Genomic DNA, 13,567 nt, shown 5'->3' with positions numbered 1-13,567 from the left:
ACTGACATTATRTATAAAGGAGCTTCTCTCTGTTTACCAAAGCAGATGTCAACTGCAGATACTTTGCCTCTTTGGAACTGCTCTCCTAACATCCTCATGGTGGCTGCAGTTCTAAGGGAARCAAGTTAGGGCTGCAGCATGGACTTAGCTCTAGCTTGGGTTGAGATGCTTATAGGGAATATTACATCTCCTTTACATCTCCTTTTCTTAAAGAGGGTCTCCTAAGACCCACACAATTTTAATAGGTCCTTAAATTAGGAGACAGAACTCTGGTAAGGGAGATGAACTATAAACTCCAAATAACTGCTCTGTATTCTCTTCTGCATGTAATTTTCCTYGGGAGGAAATTCATACAGTTGTGGTCTGGGTTGGRTTGGAAGGTACCTTAAAGATCAGCTACTYCCAACCCCAYTGCCATGTGAAGGGAGAGAGAGGGATGCTATGAGACAGCAGCTTGCAGTTTTCTGCCCGTTTGCATGCAAAAACTCTTTGATACCAAAGAAAGTCTAGGAACTTAGGATGTGGCCTTAGGTATGTCAGGACTGGCCTTTCCAGGCCTAGTGGAGCAAGGTTTAAGTGAGATCATCTGGCTATGACTGGTATTTTCATGCATTTGGATGAATTTCAAGCAATATATATATATGTGACTTGATCCTGCTTCAAGATAACTGAGTCTAGCTAGGGTAAGCACCCAAGAAACATTGACTGTTTCAGCAAATTTAATTATTTGTATTTATTTATTTCATTTCTTTATGATAAAAACAGGTAAGATAGGAGAACTGAGCTGCTCATGGCATCATCTCAGTCTTACCCTCTCATCTTCATTTCATGGAGCTAATTGTGCAAGTAGGACCACCAGAACCCAGTCATTATTTAAGTACTCCAGTATTTTTCTACGTGTCCAGGTAGCAGTGAYTCATCCAAGCCTCTGGGTGTATCTCACACACGCTGTCTCCATCACAGATAATGGCGTGTCTCACTGAGCTGGCACATTAGTTCAAGCTGAAAGGTGGGGCTGATTGGAGGTGGTGCTAAAACTCAGCAAGAATCTCAAATCAGTGTAATRCTTGTGGATCTCTAAATATGCAAAAATATAAATGGACAGCTTTCAAAAGGACTTGCTAAAGAAAACCCCAACCAATCTCTATGTTTGTATGTCTAAACACAAGTGCATGGCTTGATACACCACCATTCAAAAAAATGTGACTTTATGTATACAGAGATTCAGAGATCTGTACTTACACTTCAAGTAATTTGGACTGGATTACCAAAGCACAAAGTTCAAGTGTCCCTTGCTCTGCATTTACTGCCTATTCTACATCTGTTTTCTACTTTTTTCYTTCCTTCCTTACATCATTAAGCCTCTATATTTGTTTTTCCTACTCATCCTTGTTTTATATTCTGCTYCCTTATTGCTTTGAAATGTAATGTCAAACCATCAAATTGTGCAGATGTAATCTGTACTCAAAGCAGCATCCCAAATCCACATATATACACAAATATATATGTATGTCTGTGTACATACATATATATGCACTCATATACAATGATTCACGTTATATTTAATACAGCATATATATTACAATATAAAATTCACTGTATGRCTTCAYATATAATAAGCCAACTTGCATTCTKMCTCTTCCTAGCRCTCCTCACAGCTCCAGGCAGTGCCACCAGGATGCCCTTCAGGACTAAGCAACTCCACATTTGCTTGGGGGAGCTCTTATGCCACCACTACGCCACACTTTGCCCATCACCTCCAGCAGCAGGGCAGGTTCTCACATAACCTGAACTGTGGTGCTCCCACAGAGTCCCAGCAATTTCAGTGGCACTAGGGAGAGCTGCACTCCTTTGGTTTTCTCTTGAATAGTTTAGAAAGTCTTGTCCTTTCATACGTTTATGTAGTTGTTACTGTCCCATGACCTGTCACTTGGATTTTAAATACCAGGATAATTATGAGTGCAGAAAGGACAGAAACAGGCCCCAGAATCTGTGCATGGTGTGGGATGGTGGTGATCCCACACAAGTTAAAAAAACTTCAGGYAGGCGTGTTGTTGCAGAGCATCAGGTGACTGATATGGCTGGCTCATGTACTGCACATCGCCATGAAAGCCTCAGGATTATTTCAGAAAAGCCTGGCAGGATTATTGATAAGTGACTGCTGTTTCTTAAAATCTGGCCATCTTTATTTTCCAACACCATGGACAATTGGCCAGACCAGCTGAGGCAGTGCCACTGAGGGTAGCTAAGAAATGGTTCTCAACTGACACTTGAGACTAATCCAATGGTCACTGCCTGGCAACAAAGGCCCCTCAGGACATCCTACAGCAAAATGCCTTTGCCAATACCCTGTACACACATGAATGGGTTAAAAGGACTTTGTCTCCTAAGATAGGGCCTATTTTTTAATTTTTAAAAATTAAACACAACTTTCAGAGCACCAGAAAGTAGGAATCAAGAAAATCTGAAGAGGAAAGGCAAGTTGAAATGCCTGTTTCTGAATATCTTCTTTCTCAGGCACAAATGCAGTCAATGCATGGCCCTAGTCCAACATTTCATGCACTGGTACACAAGTTTCAGTCTTGTTTCAGAATTGCACTGGGCTTGGAGTGCCGAAGGCCCTCATGAATGTTGGACCCTGTGTATTTTGGAATTGATGAAACACGAACGTCGTTTTCCCGACATGTGTGACCACCCTGTAATGTACAGGACAGAGGGCAGCTGCCAGCGGACCGGACTCATTCATACTCGACGAACGGGGCCGATTTACCCAGCGCTGCCTTGTCCCGGCGCTGTGTTTTTTCCGGAGAGGCAGGAATGTGTTTGGCGTCGGGGTCACCCTGGCCCCGTCCATCCTCCCCGCAGTGCTCCCAGCCCCGGGGCTTCGACTGCAGCTCCAAGGGCAAGGGCGAGCCCGCAGACACGCTACAGGTCGGGAGGAAGTTTCCAGGGGACTCCAACCTCCGCTGGCGACTCCTGAGGGCGGCACACGCACCGAGGAAGGTGGCGGAAACACCGGTGCGACGGTGACAGAGACCGTGCGGTGCCCGGGCGGCCACCGGGGAGCGACACCGCGGCGGGGCGGGGGCCGGGGCCGCGGAGGGACCCGGGGCGGCCGCCGAGGAGGCGCGGTGGACGCAGGCGAGGCGGCGGCTCCACGCCCAGGAGCGCCGCTTAAAACCACCACAGAAAGGTGTGGCCTCGCCTTTCCTCTGCCGGCGGGGAGGGGACGGGACGGGACCTCCGCTCTTGCCGCCGCCGCCAGCACAGCGCTCGCCGCCCGCCCGGCTCCGCACAGCGCTCCTGCCCTGCCCTCACCTGCGGGCCGCACCGGCCCCCGGCCCTTCCCCGGCCCTCGGCGGACTGCGAGGGAGCGGCGGCACCGCGGCGGGCGCTGCCGGCCGTGAATGCCTTTCCTGCCGTCGGGTCCGGCTCAGTGTCCCCGTCGCTTTGCCCCTCGCCCGGCGTCGTCCCCGGCGGCTCCCCCGCTGCCATGAGCATCAACGGCGGGTCCCACCCGCGCATCAACACCCTGGGCCGGATGGCGCGGGCAGAGTCGGGCACCGACCTGCGCTACGAGATGAGCTCCCATGTCGTGGGGGGCGGCGGCGGCGGCGGCGGCGGCACCCACACCCACAAGACCTACTACTACCAGAAGACTTACGGGGGGGACTACGCCTCCGACGGATACGGGTAGGTGTGGGTCCAGCCGGCCCCCGGCCCCGCTCCCTCGGGGCCGCTTTGGGACAGCTGCCGTGAGCCTGCTTGCGGTGTGCTTCCCTAGGAGCGCGAGCTTGCAAGTCTCTTTTTTCCTGTTCCTCGCTGAGGAGTCYTAACTTCTAAAAGGCTCTTAAACGCAAGAGAAGAACTTAATTTTTTAAAAAAAAACGCTTTTGGTGGTGCCTCTCCTTGAAGAGAGTAACAGGACTAAAGGCAATGTGTCACATCTACACCCAGGGCTGTGAATGGGTCTGTGCTGGCTGCATTGACCCAAGAGTTCTCTGCTGATAAACCCCCGCTTTGCTCAGTGACGCAAAACAAGATGARCTGCAGTCAATTGCTTTATACCTCATACACCCAGGCTCTCCCTTCCCCAACAGTTGCATAACCAGGGCTATAAAACCATTTAAACTAGTGGGAATTGTTCTCTTGCTAATTTTTTAGTTTGTTTCTAGCTTGTGCGAGGCCTGAGAGTTTAAGTCATGATGTTTTATAGAGCGAGCACTGACATTTGGTGGCAGGGAGCAAAGATACATGACAAACAACACCCATCTGCTCTCCTTGACTCTTACCGTTTTAACTTTTTGTGCTTGCCCTGTTGCTGTGGGCACAGTCAAGATCTTGTAGGCAGGGTGCCAGCTGTGAATCCTGGCTTGGGGAACGCCTATTCTCATGGACATGTACCAGCAATGTGTGCACCTCCAGTCTGACAAGGACTTTCTGCAGAGTGCAGTGGTCCAGAAGACTTCTCCACTGATCTCCTTAGCTGGGGGTTCAGAGRACTGAAAAGCAGGCAGCAGTTGCAGTCACTGAAGGAAGCAGTGCTGGTGTGTGGTACAGCACCCGTACAAAACACAGCTGATGATGACTGGTTGGTGTGTGTGGAATGGCTGTATTAAGCTTATTGGTCTAATTATGGATGCCACTGACTCAGGAATTGATTCAGAAGCACTGTCATGTATTTTGTGTTAGAATTTAAGCCCTAATTTTGTGGATAGTACATAATTAGGTTGCAGAAGGATGAGATTAAACATACATAGTAAATAAACAACAGATGAGAACAGGCAGGCTTTTTTATATCAAGCAGATCAATAAGTGGCTGTAGAGAATCAGGGTAGTCCTGGAGAGCACAGTGTGCTCTGCTTACGTATGTCACACYTGTTGCTAGAGGACCACTGAATGAATGACAAAATTAGCATTCTMCCYATTTTTTATTACTTTGCACAGTTCTCAGTTCTAGTTCCTTGACTTTCAGTTTGTTGTGTGCGTAGCTAAGTTTGTTACAAAAAATTGCAGCTGGAACACAGCTAGGTACCAATACAGTAGTATGAGGCTATCTATTGCTATGTAATTAGAAAAAATGTGTACTTTACCATTGAGGAGTGCACACACTGGGACTCCAAAATGCCATCGCTGTGTTGCATGTGCGAGGATTTGTTTTGCTAGTGGTGCTTCATTGCAGATACCTTTATTGTTGTGAGAGACAGCCATGAAAAATGAATGGCAGTTTGTGTTACTTCCTGGCTGTTCTTCTTTTCCTCACTTAACACTGGTACAAATATATTTGGATTCACTAGAGTGATTTCCATGTCACTCCTGACTTTCACTAGAGGAGAAATGCCTTCCTTTCATTTAGCTTTCTTCGGCTATAGTTACGTATTTTAAGCCAGTCTGTAGTTTGCTAGGCTTTTCTTTCTATAGCATTCAATGGTGGTGTAGCAAGAGTGGAAAGAACAGACCTGATCAAAAGGTTAACAACCTTATGTCAACATTCTTTCATTTGCTTTTTATAACATAATATTCGTATCTGCTTTTTTCGGAAGGTATGCCTGGCAAGAAGGTTGCAGTGGAAGTTCCTGTTCACTTTATTGTGAACAGGAGAGACTTCTGAGTGGAAACAAAGACAATTATTATTGAGACTAAAATATATATATATGTACATATACATATGCATATATATATATATATATATATATACAAATACACATATATTTATATATGCATTTACATATTGTTTTATGTGAAAAAAAATACTACAATAAAAACAAAGTACTACAAAGTACTTTAAACATTTTTTTTGCAACAGGGTATGTGTGTTTTCCACCTTTCTGAGTTGCATAGGTTTCTTTTTAAACAGTATTGATTTGAGTTAGAATACATCTCAAAAGAAGGGGTTTGTTGTCAGTTTATGAAAAAAGGAGTTTTGCCTGATTTTACATGTGTGTTGTGTGCAGAAAATCCCCTGAATCCTCTGCATATTGCGCTATTGGGATTGGGACCGTGATCTATGGAACTGGTTAAAAATAATTGCATTTAGCCTGACATGTTCATTGCCAAGGCTTAGTGRCATTTGCTGAACTCAGAAAACTGAGGCTTGTTTTTTCCATGGGGAAGATCTCTCTACTCTGGTTTTCACATGCAGCAGGATTCAAGTTAGGGTCTAGTCTTGTAAGTTTTGGGGCGTATTCTGCCAAACAAGTCTGTGCTGAGTATTTCATTACTCACAGAGCAATATGAGACGCTCCCYACCCTTAGGGCTCAGCAAGGTGCTTTTACAACATTCCCGGTTTCTTCTGGCTTGGGAACTCAGGATGAGCTTGGCCCAGAGTACAGATACTCAGCTTGACAGTGAGTCACACACTGCTAAACTGCCAATTCATCAGTCAAATATTTATCAATGTCTTTGCCATGGAGATAGAAAATCTGATAAACCGTGAGAGAAAAGAAAAAAAAAATACAAAGTTGTGCAGTTTTATTTGTCATTATTTGTAATTTATTTGTCATTATTTATTTGTCTCATTCTGAGATTAGCAAAAAAATAGCCTAAGATTCACAGTCATTKGGTGATATGAACATAAATTAATTTACACAGTTCCACTTAAGGATTAATGTAACTTCCGTGCTTCAAGTTAGAAAAGGAGTTAGAAAATTACATCCCCTGCCCTGACACTACTTTCAGGAACGGACAAAGTAAACGTGGAGAAGACTGACTCAAAGCCACAMTTTTGCCTTTCCCATCAGTCTGTCACAGATCTGAAGAGCCCTGGCCAAGCTGAGTAGTGGTAGAGCTGGCACGGTAACTTCCTCTTCGAGCTGCTCAGACGGCGAGGGAGGAATGTGTCTGAATTGCTGAGGAATACCTGCCCTGCCGGCAGAGCCTGCGCTGTGCTCTGGCTGGCAGGGAAATGGGGACKCTGCCACGCCATGAGAACACACTCAGGTTGTGCTTTTCCCGGGTCAGTGTTGCGTGGGGATGTGCTTTGCATTCCAAGCTCGGTACCCGTGCAGATGTGAAAGCCTCTGTCAGGAGCAGGGGCTTTGCTGGGTTTCCAGTGGCTGCTCTCCAGCAGAAGTGTATTCCCATGATCCAGGCTAGAGCCAGTGTTTGTCACCTCCCTCTCCCAGAGGCGAAGGTGGGAGAGGCAGCGTGTGAGCAGCCTGCTGCATCGGGCAGGTACGGCCTTTGGAAAYGGCTCTGCTGCTCCTGTTGATTCATACCAGAGGGAAAAAGCGTGAGGATTCTCTGTGAACAGGTGTGGCACAATCCCTTGCGAAACCCTAAACCCKGCATGCTGCGAAGGCACTAAGCCTCGGGGGTCTTAACAATTCAGTAATTCACTAATGACTCCTTAATTTTTGCACCTTTCTAATGGTGTTTAGAGCCTGATTGTGCCAGATGCAGAGGTCTTTTGAGGTTTCCTGCCATCATGCCCTAGTCTATGTACATACTTGGCAGATGGAATTAGTTTGGTGAGGCTGTGGTGTGCCAAAACTGGTCCTACTTAGAGCAGAGACATATGGGGAGAACCCAGTTATGAAAGTCCTGATGATTTGACAGTTTGTAATCACCTCCTTTGAGGCGGCAGGGAGAAAGCTGGACTGCTGCATTTTAAATCCTGGTTATATTCTTATGGATWTTGTGATTCACCACCTTTGTGCCGYTGYGTTTTCCAGCRTGCACACACCCAGCTGGCAGGTGGTGGCAGATGGGTGGTGGCTTAGAGCGGTGGTATGTGCAGGCTCTGTGCTGGGAATGCAGATTCCAGATCAGGTTTTTCTTCTGCCTTGCATACCCTGGGCATACCCAGTAATCCCTTTGTGAATCTATGGCTTGTTCAAACAAGTTTGTGTGGAGGGGGGCAGAAAGTGTAAAGAAGAAGCAGCACTGTTTTTTTGCCCTTATGGGAATCACTCAGTACTCTGGATGTGCAACAAGAATTTCTTTTAAAGCTTCCTTCACTTTTTGGATGAATAAACAAAATTAAAAAGCTTTGAACTTTTAACAGGTTGAAAGTTTTGGGGAGGAATTGGAAAATTTAATGAGCATTGTTCTAATTTGTTTTAAATAGTATCTTTGGAACAAAACCCRTTCTTCATGCTTCCAAAGCTTTAGGGAGCTGTGAAGCTTCAGGAAGGCCTCTCAGAATTGTTGGATGTGCTTCTGTGACTCCTTTGCCCTGCTTCTCTAGGCACTGATCACTCCCTGGATAACCCAGCAGCCTCTGGATGTGTAGTAGCAAAGGCAGACCCCAGAGCAGCCCCCACGGTCCAGGCATTTTTGCAAGGGGTGTGCAGGTCTTCRGCAGCAGCAGGAGGCAGATGAGAAAGCAGAGGGTAGCTGGCTTTCTTCCTTGCCCCTTGGGTTCTGKGGTGATGACATAATCTCCCATGCTGGGCTTGTGAGGGTGCAGGCTGRGTGTTTAGAGAAGACATTTGATTCATTCCAAACACATCACTTGGGATGATTTTTTGACTGTTTGAATAAGTCAGTGGCAGCAATACCCAGCCCTGCTGTGTTCTGGACTCATGGGCACTGCTGCGTTTGCCATGTCTATCTTGAATCACATAACTCATCACATGCCTTGATGATGTTTCTCAGTCCCTTTTAGGAAAAGCAGGAATAGTTGTTTCTTGTATCAGTACAGCTGGGGGTCTTGTGAGGATCAYTGGTACTGCTCATCAGTGAAACACAATCTGTAGTTCAGACCCTGAGGATTCAACARTAAAATAAGGGCTGAGTTTAGCTCAGGTGGGGTATATTCCAGGAGGTGTTGCCTCAGCAAATCCCTGTGGCAGAGGGCTGTTCTCTCATTTCTCAGGGAGAGSAGGAGCATAGTATAGCAAGGGAGCAATGTGTTCTGCCTTGACATGCACTGAGCACGGTGGCTTCCGTAAGAATGACGACAGGGAGATGCTATTTCCTGGGGCTCTTCTGACAGGAGAGAGCAACAGGCCTACATTTTCACATCCCAAAATGCAATAAAAAGTAATTCATCTGTGTTTTTGAAGTGTTTTCATAATTTTAAAACAAAGAAGTGACCTCCTTTTGTTTTCCTTTGTTCCCTTAATAGTTAATGACCATTAAAATGAAGTTATTTTAATAAAGAACTCTGCTTAATAGGATCTTTTTAAAATTCATGAGTCACCTTCCAAGTAAGTGCCATGGTCTAATAGAATTTTAGGGACAAACTATGGTTAAGATCTGACGCAGTCCAGGCTGTTTCACTCAGCACTGTTCTGTGGGGCTTACAAAACCAAAGCAGCACAGCAAATAGTCAGGTTATTGCATAAATTGTATCTATTTATTGGTAGACACCCCTGCACTCTTTTGTTGTGGGTCCTGCTAAAAAAACAGACTCCAGTTCTGTCCATTTCTGCTGGAATGGTTGATAAACACGATACACTGTATTCACAGTGGTGAGGTAAAACAAATGATAAATCTGTTCATATTTTCACTGCACTGTAGGTGTGCCTACAGTGTTTGGCACAGCAGGATCCTATTCATAGATTCAAGGTTTAGATGCTGCCAGAGTTAAATCAAATTGTCATAGCAGCARTAGGTGTTACAATGACCAAACATTACTCTAAACTCTTTCAGCTTTGTGTAAACAAAATCAGAGAAAGCAAGGGACACACTGACAAAATAACATGTAAAGTAATCCACTTAATCTGTGTTCTCTGAAGATTGTTTTTTTTTGGAGTGACATAAATGTATTTTTATGTAGCATGTAGGTTGCATGGTTTTACTTTAAAAATCTGGCTTTTTTCTTGCCTCCATGTTAYGATGCTGTCCAGCATGTTCAGGGTTTGCCTCTGTTTCTTTGCTCCAGTTTTTTCTGTGTTGGATATGGTTTTGATTTGGCTGTCTGTTTCCTACTGCCTAAAGGTTGGTTTTCTTATTACTCTGAATTGGAGTTTCTGCTTTGATCTACTCATCCCCATTAAAGGCCTGTTGGCTTCATTAAGAGGTGTATTATACTGAGGGACTTTGAARCTGCTTTTGGAATACTTTCTTGTCACATGGGTGGAAAGTGTTGAAGATGTGTCCACATGAGATTGTGCTAATGCCATCTCATGTATCAGCACCAGTATATGTATGTTGAGGTATTGTCTCGCTAAGTATTTTTTTTAAGTTCAGAGATTGATTTATGCCATTGGGCATATCTGTACAGCTAAAGCCTCTTCAGATTTGAAGACCTTGATTCCTGTTGGCTTGGTGGAGCTATGCCATCAAACACCAGCTCCCATCCTGGCATCTGCTATCTCTGGGTGTGCCCCAATAACCCCATGTAGCTCCATTTGGTCTTCTGACAGATTTGAAAGACAGTGCCTCTAAGAGGCCATGACCTTTTAATCGTTATTGTAGGATTGGTGTCCATATTTTCACTGGCAAAACTGGTTAGTTTTTTAACAACATCCAAGAGCTAACATCCAAAATGTCAAAAGYAGCATTGATAAAATAGTGTGCTCTTTTCTGTTTTCAATTTGTATAGCTCCAACTTCTGCCATTATTTTGATGACATTTTTATCTACTTGGTTGGAGAGCCTTAAATATATACTGCTTTCTTCCTGTGAAGGTCCCTGTGAACTGTAAACAAGTAACTTGTAGATCTTCATTTGAAAACCTAAAAAGGGCATGTTAAATCTCTCACTTCAAGGSATCTGCTCCTGCTTTTATGCATCTATATTTAAACGTCTTCAGTTTTTCAATTTTTGCAATTATTTGGGCAATGATTATGGATGTGGCATTCAAGCATCATTAAGATGAACACAAAATGCTCGTATTTCTACTTTTTAAATATTTTAATTTGTTTCAATACTTTGATTTCTTTGAAAATACATTTTCTTCACAATTTCTTATCATGTTAACTATAATAACTATTGCTTAGACCTCTTGTCATGGTCAAGTGGTGTGTTTGAGGCCAGTGAAGTTACACTGAAGCCAGAAGAGATATATTGATTCATTACAGTAGAAATGTGTTCACCATCTATACTTCATTTGGCTTTAATGGATATCCAGCATTTGTAGCTGCCAGAACAAAATGGAATTGATGGTTGAAGTAAAAATACTTTTCCAATCTTCTAAAAAGAGAAAAACAGTTGGAAGGTTCCTCTTTCTTCTTTATAATGTTTCATTCATGAGAATAATTGTGTGTGTAATTAAATGTAAATTTCAGATGCAGTCAGATATTTCTATATCTAAACACAACAGTGATGCCTAAGGAGAAGGAATGACTTAGAAAAGGAAGCTGACACGAAGCCTGGCACAAAATCAGACCCATATGTTATTTTTCATAATTGTTTTCTTTAAGCTGTTTCCAAGATACACAGGGGTGCATAGCACAGTGGGGCGCAGCGTTTGTGCAGCTGGAGGGTCGCGGCACAGGCCRGGTCTGCCTGTGTACATCTTGTTTTTATGTTACCCAGTGCCTYTCCAGTCTTGTCTTTACATCTTTGGGGGTCTGTTCCCTGGTGTTGGGGGAAGGTGCTGAAAAGTTACTCAAACCATTTCCATTTGTTCCAGATGAGTTGACAGGAGAAGGGCAGGCTGCTGATGCCTCAACTGCCTGAGCTGCAGAGGAGCCCTTGAAAATGTTGAGTGCTTCTCACCAGTCCAGTGACTTTACCAAGGACAGTCCGGCCGAGCTTTTTCCTTGTCACAATTCCTTTTGTGAAGGATGSTCACAGACTGTTCAAGTCAGTGGAAAGCTTTTGATTGATCCAAATTGCTTGCTGGGTCTGAGTTGGACAGGTTCACACCGGTACTCTTTTTGGCATCAGTGTTGTAAGGAATGTTTGACTCTTCAGTGATTTGTAATGGAAAARGTTACCTACTGGGAGCACAGGAGTTAGAAAACTGGGCAAGGCTTGGAAACACCTTAATTCTTACTGTCTGTTGGTAGTTCATTTTAGTTCCACTGGCAAGTGTTTGGGTTTAGGAGCTGCCTGGGCTTGCTTGGGAGATCTGATCCCATCAGCAAGGAATGGTTCCTCGCTTGAAACACCTCACCGCCATTCAAATAGCAGTGGCTCACTTTGAGGTGTTGTCTTGCTAAGTATTTTTATTTCTAAAATTCAGAGCTTGATTTCAGAGATTTTGAGATTGCTTTGGCAGTGCCTGAATCCTAAATGTTGGAAAAACAACATTTTGACAGTATGTATGCAGTAGATTATGTGCAAGACAACAATCGTGACTTGGTTACCTGCCTAGTTTTTCCCCCACTGGTGTCTCCAAAACTCACACAACCTCCAAACTCAAACCTTTATGCATTTGTAAGAAAACATGTCCTCTGACTCCTGGCCCTACATCTGTTTTGGTGGCAGCTTGTGCATCTTGCAATTCCTTCCTGAGACACTTTGCTAGGCTTGTGCATTTCTGCTGATAAAAGGGCCCTTCTTACACTCGTGTGGACGTGTGTGCTCATGTGCTTGTGTAGCCAAGAATCCTCCTTTCCTTGTATGCCCTGACATTTGACGGCTGCTGTGATAACGTGAACAATTACATCACACAAAGGCTATGCTTTAATGTATTGACTTTAGCAAAGATTGTGAATAATTCATTCTTGCTGTAATGCTGCCAAAGTTTTGTCTATCAAAGCTACRAATACCTGTGCTGGAAGAAAAACTTTCTCCTTTATGGCATGCCAGTTTCCATGTTCTGCTCTATCCTGTGGCGAAGCCAGTCCATGCCTGCTGTTGCAGATCTATAAAGTGGCTCTGCCATTGTGGAATTGCCATTAAGACTACACAGTGCAGTTAATGTGTGTGTGTCTCTGTGAACCTAAATGAGGCGGGCTATTCTGTGTAACTTCCCTTAGCTGTTCCAAATATATGTTTCTTGTATTTCTTCAAGATGTGCAATTGCTCTGTATTTACTTCRTCTTCTTCTTCTCCCCTGCAACAGCCAGAATGGGACTTGCACCATGTCCAGACGCCAGAACACCATCCAGGAGCTTTTACAAAACTGTTCGGATTGYCTGACACGAGCTGAGCTCATCGTACAGCCTGTAAGTGCTTCTTRTTCTTCTTATCCAAAGCAATTATGAATATTACATACATATTCCATGTTGTTATCTGGGCTCACAGGCTCTGCTTCTTCACCTCCTTTCTCCCCTTTCAGCTGTTGTGTGAGGCCCCTGGGAGAGGAATGACATGCCTCCCTCCCAGGTCTCCTTCTTCCCACTGTACTCTGTTCAGTAAAACTGTTTGAAATGAATCTGAGTAATGAAAGGAGGACTTACTGAGTTTTTTAAAAAAAATTAAACCTGCCCTCAAACAGATTCTGCTGCATCTTATTTTTCAGTTTTAGACCAGGACCAGTGTCAGTGTAGACAGTTGTTGCAGATGTTATGACTACTTGCACTCTCTTATGAACCCAAGCCACCTTAGGAAGTACCTTCATTACCTTTTTTTTTTAAAAATTTTTCCAGGTGATTCCAGAAGAAATACATAAAACTAGATTAAAGTCTTCTTGACTGCTTCAGCTCAAATACAAACAATTTCTGCAGTATGCTACTCTGGTACAAACCCAGAGTGCCTGGGGGTGGGTTACTCACTGGCCCCGAAT

The 13,567-nt window shown here is 44.3% G+C and overlaps 1 protein-coding gene across 3 annotated transcripts in view; it reads left to right on the top strand.

Moving 5' to 3' along the window:
* The first annotated feature begins 3,290 nt into the window (after positions 1-3,290).
* Positions 3,291-13,567, top strand: part of DSP (desmoplakin) — a 38,690-nt gene continuing 28,413 nt past the window's right edge. For 2 of the 3 annotated variants that reach the window (XM_057369122.1, XM_057369120.1), the window contains exons 1-2: positions 3,291-3,693; positions 12,905-13,007. In XM_057369122.1, the coding sequence (XP_057225105.1) occupies positions 3,494-3,693; positions 12,905-13,007 (303 nt within the window). In that variant the 5' untranslated portion in view covers positions 3,291-3,493. The remainder of the gene's footprint in view (positions 3,694-12,904; positions 13,008-13,567) is intronic. The other variant, XM_057369121.1, reaches the window with a different exon arrangement.

Source organism: Malurus melanocephalus, unplaced genomic scaffold, assembly GCF_030028575.1.
Source record: "Malurus melanocephalus ecotype Western Australia unplaced genomic scaffold, MMel_1.1 scaffold_103, whole genome shotgun sequence".
NCBI lineage: Eukaryota > Metazoa > Chordata > Aves > Passeriformes > Maluridae > Malurus > Malurus melanocephalus.
Note: the sequence above shows the minus strand (reverse complement) of the source record. Positions and strands in the feature narration are given on the sequence as shown.